General features: G+C 46.7%; 2 protein-coding genes across 10 annotated transcripts in view; one reads left to right on the top strand and one right to left on the bottom strand.

Moving 5' to 3' along the window:
* The window catches only part of MAPRE2 (microtubule associated protein RP/EB family member 2), a 147648-nt gene that overhangs the window by 45830 nt on the left and 87723 nt on the right, over positions 1–14095 (top strand). Inside the window, exon 1 of one of the 5 annotated variants that reach the window (XM_084780903.1) lies at positions 5104–5347. The exons of 3 other annotated variants lie outside the window; for them this stretch is intronic. In XM_084780903.1, the coding sequence (XP_084637029.1) occupies positions 5229–5347 (119 nt within the window). In that variant the 5' untranslated portion in view covers positions 5104–5228. Of the gene's footprint in view, positions 1–5103; positions 5348–14095 lie in introns of those variants that run through there. One more of the 5 variants, XM_084780907.1, reaches the window with a different exon arrangement.
* Positions 5359–12867, bottom strand: LOC311596956 (uncharacterized protein). 5 transcript variants are annotated; one of them, XM_084780896.1, is made up of 3 exons: positions 11463–12867; positions 10623–11422; positions 5359–10582 (listed from the first exon to the last, which is right to left on the bottom strand). In XM_084780896.1, exons 1-3 carry the CDS (start codon positions 11500–11502, stop codon positions 10313–10315), a joined length of 1110 nt encoding a protein of 369 aa, XP_084637022.1. In that variant the 5' UTR covers positions 11503–12867; the 3' UTR covers positions 5359–10312. The 5 variants fall into 5 exon arrangements, with proteins under 5 accessions (XP_084637022.1, XP_084637021.1, XP_084637019.1 ...); XM_084780895.1 differs by having other exon boundaries at positions 5359–10702; positions 10823–11422; XM_084780893.1 differs by having other exon boundaries at positions 10623–12867.

Below are 14095 nucleotides of genomic sequence, written 5' to 3'. Positions count from 1 at the left end.
GGTGGTACAGCAGCTGTGAATGCCTCTGACAGTGATGAAGATCTGCACCCATAAACACATTCTAAGCTAGAAGGGCCAGAAGATGAGAAAGGTGCTTCCGGGATGGAATCCGATTCTTAGCCAGTCCTGGTTCATGAGTTGCTATTGGCTCTGCTGGTATAGTTTGATGTTGTTGTTGTTGATGATGTTGTTGTTGTTATTTCTCACACCAAGGGCATTGCAGTGGGGGGTGGGGGGGTGGGGGGGTGGGGGGAGTTGGAGAGAGAGAACAGTTGCTGTAAAATACACAACTGTTGGTGCCCTCTGTCAGATAAATCCCCCCCGCCCCAAGAACTCTTGGCTTGTGTCTCATTGGGTCTTCTGTGCTTAGGTCTGGATGATCAAAGTTGATGGTGGTTTTCCCTTTTGGCTGTTACTATCCAGCCTCAGACTTTCTGTGCTCTGGGTCTGCCCTAGAAACCCTGCTTGCCAAACATAAAATTTAAATACCTCCAGTTTCACTTGTTGTTTTAGCTCTTTTTTTGTAGCATTTGGGCAGGGTGTCAATCCAGCTGTGTGTGCTATGTAAGGCACACTCATCAATTACTACACTGCCCCCTTCCAAGGCTTCAAGGAGCATTTTAGGGCAAATGCTTACCGAGCCCCATTAGCTACTGTCTCTATGTAATAATATCTTCTCTTTCCTTTAATATCTTGATTTCATCGGAAAATTCATAGCCTCAGCACGAATTGCAGCTTTTCTTCCTCCTTGAAAGATAGATGCCTTTCTTTCCTTCAGCAGTCATGGATGGGTCTGACCTGAAATCTACCCCTTAAAATATCTTCAGAACAAGTTATCAAACCGAGTACACACTTTTCTCTCGATTCTTATCTGATTCAAACTTTCTGTGACATTTGGCCCTAGAAACCGGTCCTTCCCAGTGAGGTCTCTTTCCTAAGACCTGGAGCCCTAGGCAAACGCCTTCACCACTTCCTCTTCCCTTTTGCACCTTTCTCTTTTTATCACTCAGCCTTTAAAACATTCCAAAGATCTTGTCTTACAGAGAGAGAGAGAGAGAGAGAGAGAGAGAGAGAGAGAGAGAGAGAGGCTGTAGCTTCAGCAATCACTTAGGAGGCAGTTATCTGTAAATTAAAGTATATCCACATCAGACACAGCTGATAAGGCTGAGGCCCACACATATTCAGCAAATATTGAAGGACTAGTCCTTGCATGTGAGGCCCACTGTAGTTTTTCCTCTATGACTAAAATATATTTCAAAACCTTTCTTTCAAAAGAACAATTTAATCCATATCCCTACGCTTGCAAATTATATTATCTACTTGGTCAAGTCACAAGACGTTTCTGTCTCCTACACTACCTACCCTTAACTCACACCCATCACCTGGCCCATGTCCAATTATCTACCACATCCTAACGTTTATATCCTTTGAATTTTCTAATGTGTGCTTGCATCTATAGCCCTTTGACCTGTTGGTTTAAGTCTTCGTTGGTTTGGGTTGGTTTGCTTTAGGTTTGGGAGCTGGTTTTGATCTTCTTCAGTCCAGCATCAAGCTACGATTGTCACAGCTTGGTATGCAAATTTCATCGTTAGTTACCCTTTCTGTACTTCCTGTTTGCAGATCACTTTCTGATTCAGGCCAAGCTGTTCAGCAAGCCCTCTTCCTGTTGGCGCCCCCCGCCACTGTGCACTCTGCTTTCCTTTGGTACAAAGCAGTCTGCAGTGTTCAGCAGACAGTACACCCTTTCCTGCCTCCACACAAAAAAAAAGCCTTTCCACTCCATCCTCTACTCTTCTTTTTAATGACAGCACCGCCTACTGGATCAGCATCTCAGCTGATGGAGCAAAAAACTCTGATATCCAACCGCTAACAAACTGTTCCTGCCCTAAAACCTTCATTGAACAAATGAATGATTATATTCATTCAGTGCCTACTGCCTGCCAGGCTGTGTTGAGGGAGTGGCAGTTAACACCGCAGTGGTGGGCACTTCCCTATAAGAAGTGCTTGGTTCAAGGGAAATGATCCGAAGAGGTTACCATTTTTACTACTCATCCTAACCTGGTGTTAGCTGCCCAGAGAACTGAGATCCTCCTTCCTCCTTCCGCTGTGAGTTTGGTGCTGATCTTAGCACTTGTCCTGTAACTGCATTGTACCTGCCCATTACCTTCAGCCCCAGAAGTGTGTTGAGGTCAGAGCCTTAGGATTTGTGTGGTTTCTTCTTCTTCTTCTTCTTCTTCTTCTTCTTCTTCTTCTTCTTCTTCTTCTTCTTCTTTTTCTTCTTCTTCTTTTTTTCTTGTCTTATAAACTGCTAAAACTCAAGAAAGGGACTTGTGTTAAATTCCTGGATTACAGGGTATCCACCACCGCACCAGCTCCCTTCAGCCTATTTGGTGTTCCTCATCTAGGACCAGACCTAGAGAGCGGTTGTTTTGTTTTGTTTGTTTTCGTTTTGTTTCATCTCCACCTTCATCCCTGCATTCTACTGGGCCTTGAGAGGATGGTCTTTTTTCACCCTTGTTGGTAGAATTCCCGGGACCAGTTCTCCAATTCTGTATCATCTTCTCCCCAAAGTGGAATCTGCCTTCCTCCTTCTCCCCAAGGCTAAATCGGAGAATAGCTGCCAGGGAACCTGATTTATGGGGAGAGGAATAAAAACGCATCTGTTTGATGTTTTCAAATTATTACCCCTGTTACCCCTGCATCCTAGGGGTAACGGCTGGTCTCGGGAGCTTTCTGGGCCCCTTTATAGTAGTACAGCTCAGAGCAGCCATAGAGGAAGATTTACAAGAGCCTGAAAGTCCCTCCCCTGCCTGCCTGCCTATCCCTCCCTTTTCAGCCTACCAGTGAAGTTTGTAGCCATTGTCCCCTCCTTAAGCAACTGGCCAGAGGTGAGTAGGAGCATTTACTCTGCAAACTCCTGAGAGAGACGAGTTTAAATGAATGAACTGCACATCCAAATTTTGACCAAGTTAATTCTCACCACAGTACCAATTATGTCTCACATCTTTAAATGTGAGATCATTTTTGCAAAAGCAAGCTCCATCCGAGAAGCCCCATTGAGAGGGCCCAGCGTGGAAACAGGAGGTTTGGTCCGTGGGTAGTGTCTTTCAAGACTAGACTGGCTGCAGGAAAGGGAAAGGGAAAGTGTTTGCTAAAGTCAGTAGAGCCATCGACAGGCTGGGGTCAAGGAACAGAAATAGTAAGAGGAAGGGTGGATCAGATCACCCCAGCAACGGCCACACTAGCTGATCCCTCAAGCTAGGGATCAGCGAGTTGCTTGCCGGATGTGAGTGAAACTTGGTGTGCTTCTTGTACTTCAAACATCTCCTCCTGTGCTTTAGTAAGCCTCAGGTTGGACCTGGATCCTGGATGTATAAGAAACACAACCATCGTAAGAGGGATTGGGGTGAAGGAACCAGTTTTTGTCCTGTGGAACTAACTGAATAAGCAGAAAAAATTAAAATTATTAAAATAACTGGCCAAACTAGAGTATAAAATAAAAAGGAAATGGGGGAGGGGCTTGCTTGAGATTATCATTACCATCTGGCCTGCGAAACATTTGATTCCAATCCCAGAAGCTTGACACAGAAATAACTTATAAGTGGGGACACATGCTGTTGAATTTTCAGGAATGACACAATTTTTGTTATTAATATCTGAATCCCAAAACGGGGAAGCCGAAAGGCCATATAGTCATAGCTGAATACTTTCGCCCTTTACCCTCACTCATATGGTGCCAATTTTTTTTTTCTCTCTCTCTCTTCCCTATGGAAGAGACGGATGTTCTAATGAATAGAGAATCTTTGAGACCCTCTTCTCTCTGGGAAAGACAACACTGATCCCACGCAGGGGCTGTTTAGAATCTATTACTGAACCCTCTGGTTTTGCACAGTACTTGCAATTCTGTACACAGCCATCTCTTCACAATATTTTGGGCATGTACCTGAAATATTTGCTTTTACGTAGGTTAGTAATACCACAGATCATAGTGTGTGGTCACACGGGTTAAAAAATAAAACAGCAGCCTGGTCTACGAAGAGTGTACAGGACAGCCAAGGCTGCGTAGAGAAACCATGTCTGAAAAATAAAAACAAAAAAACCAAAAATGCTCCCTTCGCAAGTCTGGTTTTTACCATTTCCTGTGTTATCTTACCTAGTTTACTCATTTTTACATTGGGGACAATGGTTCCTGACTAAGAGGCAAATTATTTGCAAACAACTGCACTGCTAAAACAGCCTGAGTGTTAAGCTTCCAAATGTTCAGTGAGGTGGTCACTTGTTTAATTCACATGGTAATAAAGGGCGATCGGCGATATGATTCAGAGGGCAGGAAAAAGGATTAGACAACAGCTGAGTTTGGGGCATATATAATCCTAGCGCTTGGGAGATTGAACAAGGTGGTAAGTTCAAGACCAGGCTAGACCTAGCAAGAGCCTGCTTTAAGAAAGAAAAAAAAATGGTCTCCTATGATGGTGATACTGTAGACTGGTGGTTGCGTAAATAATTTTTAAGCCTTCTTGGGGGAATTCTTTTGCACAATTATTTAATTTGCAAAGGTCGTCCTCACAGTACGGCCTCAGAAGATGCAGCTTCCTCACAGGTTTCTTTCTTTTCTTTTTTCTCTCTCTTTTTTTTTTCTGCTCCTTTTAAGCAGGAGGCAGCTGCTCTGGGGGCAGAGGACGCGGGAAAACTTAACCCCTTTAGTCCTCCACCTTTTCTAGAAGCTAGCCACCAGGTCTTTGTGGGTTTGTCCTGCAACCTGACCACGTTTCCTGTCCAGGGGGCCTTGGACCTTCCCCAGGCCTGGGCATGAATCCTTTTGTGTGTATACAGCTGCAGGGGCAGCTTGGTCTGAGAGGAAACAGCTAAAGGAAGAGCCGATTCGCAGTCGGGCGCAGGGCGGGTCCATGCCAGATGCCGGCCAGCCCCTTGCTCTGTAGCCTGCAGCCCGGGGCGCTCAAGCTGTGCGGCTCGGCGTGAACCAAGGCAACTGACGAGTTAGCGGGTTGCTATGGCGACAGATGGGCACGTGACCGGCCACCGCCGCCGCTGCTGCAGGCGCCCTGACGTGGGAAGGCGGGGCCTTCGAGGGCGGGGCCTTGGGAGGGCGGGGCCGGGCGCGGAGCTGGAGCAGAGCGCGGCTGCAGGGTGAGCAGCAAGCAGCGGGGAGACACAGCCCTCAGCCCCAGTCAGCCTCCGCGTGTGTTCCCTCTGTCGGGAGAGCGCCAATGCCCGGGCCGACCCAAACCTTGTCCCCAAATGGCGAGAACAACAACGACATCATCCAGGATAACGGGACCATCATTCCTTTCCGGAAGCACACAGTGCGCGGGGAGCGGTCCTACAGGTACTGGCACGGCAAGCTGCGGACGGTCTGTCCCGTTACGTAACGCAGAGGCCGGGATTGCTTGGTTGCAGGGTCCAGTGTTGGTAGGGTGAGCATGGAGGCTTCAGCGGGTGAATAGGTTTGTTGCATGCAAGGGATCTCCTTCCATCTCTTTCCTGCATGCCATCTTCCCTCATCCCCGAAGGGACACAAGCTCTGCACTTCCTCTCCTTCTTCCCTTTTTAGCATTTAAAGGAACCATTAGGTGGCGGGCACTAAAGGAGCAAACAAACGGGAGAATGGCGAGAAAGGGAGGATGGTGAGGAGCGCGCTTGCGCTTAACCTGGGGGACCATGCAGGAAAAGATGGAATCCTCTAGATGAAGCTGCAGTGTGTGATGTTAAACCGCCAGATTGATGGAGCTTTGTAAGAATTCTGCGCGCTGATTGGTGCAAGGATTGACAGCAGAGGTCACAGTGTCAGACGTTTACCAAAATTCTCTCCATGGAAGCCTAGGCTGATTAGAAAGAGACTGTACTGCTTCAGATCTAGGGAGGGAAAAAACAAAAACAAAAAACCGGCGCCGCTTCGCATTTTCTGAAGAGTTTTATGGCCTCTGCATGGGTGGGGGAGCCCTTCCTTCTTATTTACAGTAAAAAGGTGATTCCTGATATTTTGCTGCCGTCTAATTTGAGGATGGGAGTGCTACCGGTCTTTGCATTGTGAGCCCTTTGATTAATGAGTTGCCTGTGCTGCTGGCATCATTTTTGCATTAGCGTATCTGGCAATATGTTCCCATAGATAAGCTCATTAAAATTGTTTGCATTGTTTGATAAGGATAACAATGTGATGCAGAATGTGCTGTGGTCTTAGGCAGCTCAAGGCCCGACTAACAGCCAGACAGATAGCTTAGGTTGTATTTCCTCTGAAGTTCTTTTGTAGTGAGGTGGTTATTTTTAAATGTGATCTTCACAACCACCAACAGTGCTTTTGCTTTGAAGTAGAGCACACATACCTGTAAGATACATCCCCTCTCATCTGGTGAGCAACAGGAAATAACTCCTTTTAAAAATAAGCCTTCCACCTGCATTCTCAATTTGTATTGTGGGCCGAATATTCTGTGTTCAGAGTCTATGTGCATATCACACAGTAGACCCCAAAGCACCCCACTTCCTTTCTCTTTGAGCATAGATGCCATTTGCTGTCTCAAAAAGGGGGTACGTGGTAGGGTGTTAAAAATCAACCCTTTGCCCTGTCATCTCTGGCAGTTATATAAATACTTAATGTTAATTTTGGCTATGCCCATGAGGTCACCAAATCTCACGACTTATGGTTCCAATGAGTAGAGTTGGCACAGCATCCTCGTAGATTTCAAGTGATTATTATTCTTGTAATGTAAGCCACAGCGGTTGATCCCCAACTTCTGGGACTCACCTTTTGGGGACACAGCTGTTTGAAAGCCCAGTCTCCTCACTTTTCTCCTCTGGGAGCATCCACCTCAAAACCTAAAATGAGAATTTAAAAACAAACAAAGTAGGTTGCTTTGCAACTTCACTTATTTGAACCGTTCTTGTAGGCAATATACAAGCCCTCGTTTCCTAAGTGACTCAGTCCCTGCCATGTCAGTAGCTGCTGCTCCTGGGATGGAGGACACATTTTACCACGTGGGCCAGAGGAAGTTGCCTAGTTGGATTTTATTACTCATGTGAACCAACTCAAAGTGGTCATGGAAAACCGTTTGACAGAAAGGTCAAATGGGCTCTTCTTGTGAAAGAAAAAAAAAAAGCATTGCGTTAAAGTGAAATTGTCTTTGTGTTTTTAATTAGAAGTTGTCCTTCCAGTTGTTAAATTGCTTCTGCTTTGCTTTTTTACTTCTTATAGTGGTGCCTGAAATTACATAAAATCTAAAAAAAAAAAAAAGGAAAACATGAAATTTAGTAAAGATCTGACTAACTAAGTGACTACAGTAGAAGCATCGTTGGGTTTGTATTTTATAGAATAGGGTTGTGGGGTTCTGTGGTGAGAGACACCATGGGTTCAGTGACAAAAGCTGCCTCTATGGTTCTGTTTGTGCCGTATGATATGCAGGACACGCTTGGAAACAGACACATGGGATGTTCCCCTCGGTCTGCTTTCTTTCAAAGTGAACGGGCAGTACAGCATAACTACAGCATATTTTTTTGGACAGACCTGAGAGAAGGGAAGAATGTGACACATTTTTCTGTCCAGGAAGCATTCCATCATTATTTTGGCATCCTAAGGCTGGAATAATGTAGCCATCTGATTGCTGAGGAAACTTGGAAGGCAATCCGAAAGGCACAGTGGAGATTTAACCAAGTCAAAGCTTGACCCTGGCTGCAGGCTTGAGGGGGCTCTCAGCAGTGAGATATGCCTGCAAGTTTTCTGTGCAGTCCCCGGGGCAACCTGAAGGTACTGCGGGCCCTGGCAAGGCCAGAAGCAATTCTGCTCCTCGCTGACTCCCTGACACCTTCGTAGACTCTAGCAGTTTGTTATCTCCGGCTTTATTTCCTGACATTGCTTTTTATAAAGAAGAATATCTAGTCCTGTTTTTTTTCCTCTTTTGTGTCTATTTTGCTTGCGTGTGTGTCTATGTATCACATTCCTATAATGCCAGATGAAGTGTCAAATTCTCTAGGACTGGAGTTACAGACAGTTGTGAGCTACCATGTGGATGCAGGGAACTGAACCCAGGTCCTCTGTAAGAGAAGGCAATGCTTTTAACTACTAAGCCATCTCTCTAGACCATGTCATTCTATTCTTTTGTTTGTTTGTTTGTTTGTTTGTTTGTTTTTATAGAGACAGTGTTTCTCTGTAACCTTAGCAGTCCTGGAACTCATTTTGTAGACCAGGCTGGCCTCGAACTCACAGAGACCTACCTGCCTCTGCCTCCCTGAGTGCTGGGATTATAGGTGTGTGCGCCACCACGCCCGGCTTATAATTCTATTCTTAAAGAGATGTGAGGTTAACTGCTAAGGCACTGAGTTCTGTTCCCAGCAAAATAGACGTGCAGGCATGTAAACAGGGAGAGAGGGGACACTTTCAGGGGCTTAGACTGGAGCACACCTCACCCTGGCCCCATTGCAGGCAAGAGAAAATGGCAACACGTAGAAGGGATAATGGCTTCCCACGGGGACCGCTAACATGCAAGCAGCCACTCTGTTTTCTCTTAGCTAATGCTTTCGTTTATTTAGGGTGGGTGGGTGCACATGCCACAGATGACAAACTTGTGTGCGTGTGTTTTCTCCGTCTGGGCATCAAACTCAGTCACTGGGCTTGGAAGCTAGCACCTTTACCGGCTGAACCATCCATCCCCCAGGGCCGAGTACCAGATTGTTCACGAAAAGAGTGAGATGTGGTCCTGGCATAGACATCATAAGTCAGATATCAGCTCATGTAAACAGGGTCCATTTTTACTGCCTGAAGTCAAATAGGTAACAAATCATTATCACAATGCCTGTGCAGTTTAATGAGAACAGCAAGCTCATCAGCCCTGTGCTGGAAATCACACTTGAAGCAATGAAATGCCAAAATGGCTCAGTAAAGCCATTTGCACACATTTCTGCATCCAGTTCATGAGAGCGCGTCTGTGGCCCCCAGCTTTCCCCGCTGCAGTTAGGAGGAGTCCGTAGATTTTAAGAGCTGCTTAAAAAATAAATGTGGTGAGGGCCATGCGAGGTGACACTCTTTAATTCAAAGAGCGAATGAGTCGTAGTCTGGATCTCCCTGGAGAGGCTACTCCCTACAGCTCTGTTCCACACAGATGCCGGTCGGAAGTGAGATTTATTAACTGGCCTTCTGCTGGGCCCGCACATCCTTGTTTGCATACTCCAGGCTTTTGAGAAGGAGGGTACAGAGAGGGCTGTCTCAGAACGGGTGTTCCAGCATGCAGCCACAGTGGCTCGAGTGTCTGGATGGCCCCAGGAAGTGAACTGGAAATCAAAGTACAAGCGCAGTTATAAGCCCAAAATATTCTAGAACATCCAGCCTTGGCTAGGGTTGTTTTGTTTTGTTTTTTTTAAGGCAAGCTCTTGTTTCGGAACATAAAAAATATCCTGTGTGGAGATCTAGAAAATATAGGATTTGTGAAATGCATTCCAGGCCCTAGAAGCTGTGGTGCTAGGCCTCACATTAGCAGGATGTAGATTTCAGATGCTATCCCCAGAACAGCAGACACACGCCACAGGTCCACCCTCACCTGTCTCCGTAATCTCTCTGTGGATTAGTGTCAAAGGAGCATTTTACAAATACTGGTTTTGTCTTTAGTATTTTTCCTAGTGCCTGCAGAGCACAGGAGGCTAGTTAATGCTGTGCTCAACTTTGAGGTTTGGTTTTGGGGCCCTCTTCAGATCCTCTATGAAAGGGATGTGGATGTTCGTGCCTTCAGGGAGTGGCTGGCCTGCTCTGTGGCGCCTGTTTGCAGTACAGGATCTCAGCAGGGCAGCGTGAGCTCGCCCTCGGGATTCAGATTTGCTGTTCTTAGGGACCATGCGAAGCTGAAGATTCAAGGAAAGGCAATTACTGGGGTGGTATAAATATTCCGTCTGGCTGGGAAAATTCAATACATATTTGATTGTCTTCTCCAGCCAGCATCCCTGCTAGATATCCCTTCAAGGCTCTTGAGTGCTAACAAAGCCAGGGATAGAAACAGCTCCTCCTGTATCAGATTTTCATTGCTGTCAGTGTTTTGCTTAGTCGGCTAGCAGTAGTGGCCTGCATTTCCCGAGCCCACAGTGACTCAAAGTAAAAAAAGATATCCTCAGTTTGCAGTGAGAAAACTCAAGCCTTACAGTCAGCAGGGAACAGGAGGAGGGAAATGGCGGTTTCCTGGCTCAGGGTGTCTCTCCTGGTGGAGAAGCAATGGACACAGCATGCCTCATAAAGGGACAGGGACTGAGGTCACCTTCCTAGTTAGCAGTCTGAATAAGGGGCTGATAAAGTACTTGAGCCCTTGTACCATCTTGATCCTCAGAAACCCAGAACAGAGTTCTTGGCCCATCTGTGTGAGGGATGCAGCAGGATGGATAGGTGTGGCCCATCTGTGTGAGGGATGCAGCTGAATGGATAGGTGTGGTCCACCTGTGTGAGGGATGCAGGGGGATGGGTAGGTGTGGTCCACCTGGGTAGGGATGCAGCAGGATGGATAGGTGTGGTCCACCTGTGTGAGGGATGCAACAGGATGGATAGGTGTGGTCCATCTGTGTGAGGGATGCAGCAGGATGGATAGGTGTGGCCCATCTGTGTGAGGGATGCAGCTGGATGGATAGGTGTGGTCCACCTGTGTGAGGGATGCAGCAGGATGGGTAGGTGTGGCCCATCTGTGTGAGGGATGCAGCGGGATGGATAGGTGTGGCCCATCTGTGTGAGGGATGCAGCGGGATGGATAGGTGTGGTCCACCTGTGTGAGGGATGCAGCAGGATGGATAGGTGTGATCCATCTGTGTGAGGGATGCAGCAGGATGGATAGGTGTAGTCCACCTGTGTGAGGGATGCAGCAGGATGGATAGGTGTGGTCCACCTGTGTGAGGGATGCAGCTGGATGGATAGGTGTGGTCCACCTGTGTGAGGGATGCAGCAGGATGGATAGGTGTGGCCCATCTGTGTGAGGGATGCAGCAGGATGGATAGGTGTGGTCCATCTGTGTGAGGGATGCAGTGGGATGGATAGGTGTGGCCCATCTGTGTGAGGGATGCTGCGGGATGGATAAGTGTGGCCCATCTGTGTGAGGGATGCAGCTGGATGGATAGGTGTGGCCCATCTGTGTGAGGGATGCAGCAGGATGGATAGGTGTGGCCCATCTGTGTGAGGGATGCAGCGGGATGGATAAGTGTGGCCCATCTGTGTGAGGGATGCAGCAGGATGGATAGGTGTGGTCCACCTGTGTGAGGGATGCAGCAGGATGGATAGGTGTGGCCCACCTGTGTGAGGGATGCAGCAGGATGGATAGGTGTGGCCCATCTGTGTGAGGGATGCAGCAGGATGGATAGGTGTGGCCCATCTGTGTGAGGGATGCAGCAGGATGGATAGGTGTGGCCCATCTGTGTGGGGGATGCAGCAGGATGGATAGGTGTGGCCCATCTGTGTGAGGGATGCAGCAGGATGGATAGGTGTGATCCACCTGTGTGAGGGATGCAGCAGGATGGGTAGGTGTGGCCCATCTGTGTGAGGGATGCAGGAGGATAGATAGGTGTGGTCCACCTGTGTGAGGGATGCAGCAGGATGAATGGGTGTGGCCCAGAAAGGTGCTCAGAACAATCTGAGAGTCATCCTCTCCATTGGAGGTCCCAGAAGTGACCTGAAGGTTTACCCTGTGTCAACTGATCAAGTCTTAAATTTCATTTATTTCACTTTCAAGGACAAATAGATTTGTAACCCTTTTATGAAAACTAGTATCTTCCACAATGAATTATGTTAGACTACATTCAAAAGCTGGATGTGGCAACACATGCCTATAATCCCAACACGGGGAGTTCACGGGCTGGCCTCGCCTATGGGAGCCTATCTCAACACGGAAAAGGAAGACAATGGTTTCAGACTGTCTTCTAGCTGTGTGACTATGAAATACGAATATGAGCTGGTTATGTTATATTCAGGCTGTATCGTATGCACTGTTCTCTTACTGCACTGCATGCACATCCCATTCGTGTTCCGTGGACCTTTCTTCTTGGCTCATCGTAGGAGTCTGCTTGTTTATCTTAGTATCTTTGGCCCTGGGTATTTGTTACTGTTTTGAGAGAATTCTTCCCAAGTGGAAACCCCCCAGTTCACATATGCAATGAGTAAATAAATGCTATGCAAGTTTTGCATAATGAATTAAGATTTTTTTAGTTGCGCCTCCAATGATAGACTGTTTATTTGAATGAAACTAATCAGTGAGGCAAGCCTGAGCAGATTTTACAGACCAGGGCAAAGTAATTTTGTTTATAATTTACCAAAAAAGATACATGTCTACACTTCCCATATCATTTCACCCCATGGTAATTGGGATTGTAGTCACTTGAACCAGAACAGACTTTCTTAAAAGTCTTTTCTTTCTTCTGAAGGAGGAGGAGTTGGTGGCAGTTACAGGGTGACTGAATTGATGGGAGCCTTTAGAGGTAGTGCGCCTCAGCGCTCAGCTAGTTGAGAAAATAGGGTTCAAACTCGGTCTTTCTTCCTGCTGTGACTACATCTAGCTTGATTCCATCAGGTTCAGTGACTGTGACACAAAAATTTGACTTTGGTCATGACTTTGGAATAGAAAAGGATGCAGGCAAGGGTTAAGGGGAAAAATAATTTGTATGCATGTGTTGGCATGTAGCTGCACATATGTACACATGCACGTTGGCAAAACTATCGCTTCTGAACTCACTTTGGCATCTGTGACATCCGATGAGACAGAACTTGTGGAAATCTAAATTTTAATTGTGCACAGGGGACCATGTGTGGAAGTGTTCCTTGCAATTTTGGCACTATGGATGCTGAGAAAGATGGATCTTGAATTTGAGGCCAGCCTGAGCAACATAGCAAGGTGTGTGTGTGTGTGTGTGTGTGTGTGTGTGTGTGTGTGTGTGTGTGTGTGTGTGTGTACATGTATATATAATATATATATTTGTATGTATAATTGACCTTGAGGCAATGCTGCTATTGCCTGAGCTGAGGTGACAGTGCACAATCTGTAACACCACTTATTTTGCTTTACAATTATTGATTCCTTGTTTTTTATTTAGTGCCAGCCTGCCCTGGCAAAGCTCCAAGAGGTAATTTGTCAGAGTTGCCAGAGGCTTGGACATCTCTGGGACGTCTCTTAAGTTCACTGCCCACTCTGAATATGAGCAGTGGTGTTCTTTGCTTTTGTGCTCGCCGCAGTAACTGCAAGGTTTTCACCTGGTGCTGGACAGATCACAATAAAGTGACACTGCTGAAATGGGCTTCTCCCCTGCTGCCTTCCTTGTCACTCTCTTCTCCTCATTCTAGGATGCCCAAACATGTTTCCAGCCCCGAAATAGTGAAACATTTTAAATTGCCACCATTGACTTTTACGCGGTTGCTATTATGTTAATATTTAAGCCCAATTTTTTTCTTCAGCAAACAAACTTCCTTCTATGTGCCAGGCTGTTCAGGGGGCCCTTAGAATACAAGGGCGAATAGCGCCAGCCCCTCACTGAAAGTGCCTCGGCAGCAGCAAGGAGAGAGTCCTGGTGGAAGGGCCCAAAATGGAGAGGTTTCCACACACGGCCCCCGGGGAAGACCTATGTGTCTGTTTTATTCTGGGGTGTGGCTGACATTGGCTCACCAGATTCAACCAGACCTGACTATCAAGCCCCATGGAGCTTCCTGTCTCCAGCTCCTTGGCTCTGGGAGTATAGACACACATGGCCACACCCTATTTTCTGTGGGTGCTGGGGATTAAACTCAGGTTTTTATCCTTCCGTGGCAAGTATTTTACCAACTGAGCTGTCTCTTTGCCTTCCCCCACTCCCAACTCCCATTTTGAAGCAAGCTCTTATATAGGCCAGACTGATTAAATTCTTCATATACCCAAGGCTGGTCTTGAATATTTTGTCCTTCTATTTCCTAAGTGCTAGAGTTATAAGCATGTTCCATTCAGGCCCACTTTAAAAAAAAATGTTTGTTTACTTCTTTATTTTGTTTTCGTCTCTAAGACAGGGTTTCTCTGTGTAGCCCTGGCTGTCCTGGTACTCTTCTCTGTAGACCAGGCTGGCCTCAAACTCAGAGATCCACCTGCCTCTGCCTCCCAAGTGTTGGGAT

Source organism: Acomys minous (assembly GCF_964271855.1).
Source record: "Acomys minous genome assembly, chromosome: 4".
Lineage (NCBI taxonomy): Eukaryota > Metazoa > Chordata > Mammalia > Rodentia > Muridae > Acomys > Acomys minous.
This window is presented reverse-complemented; position numbering and strand designations above follow the sequence as displayed.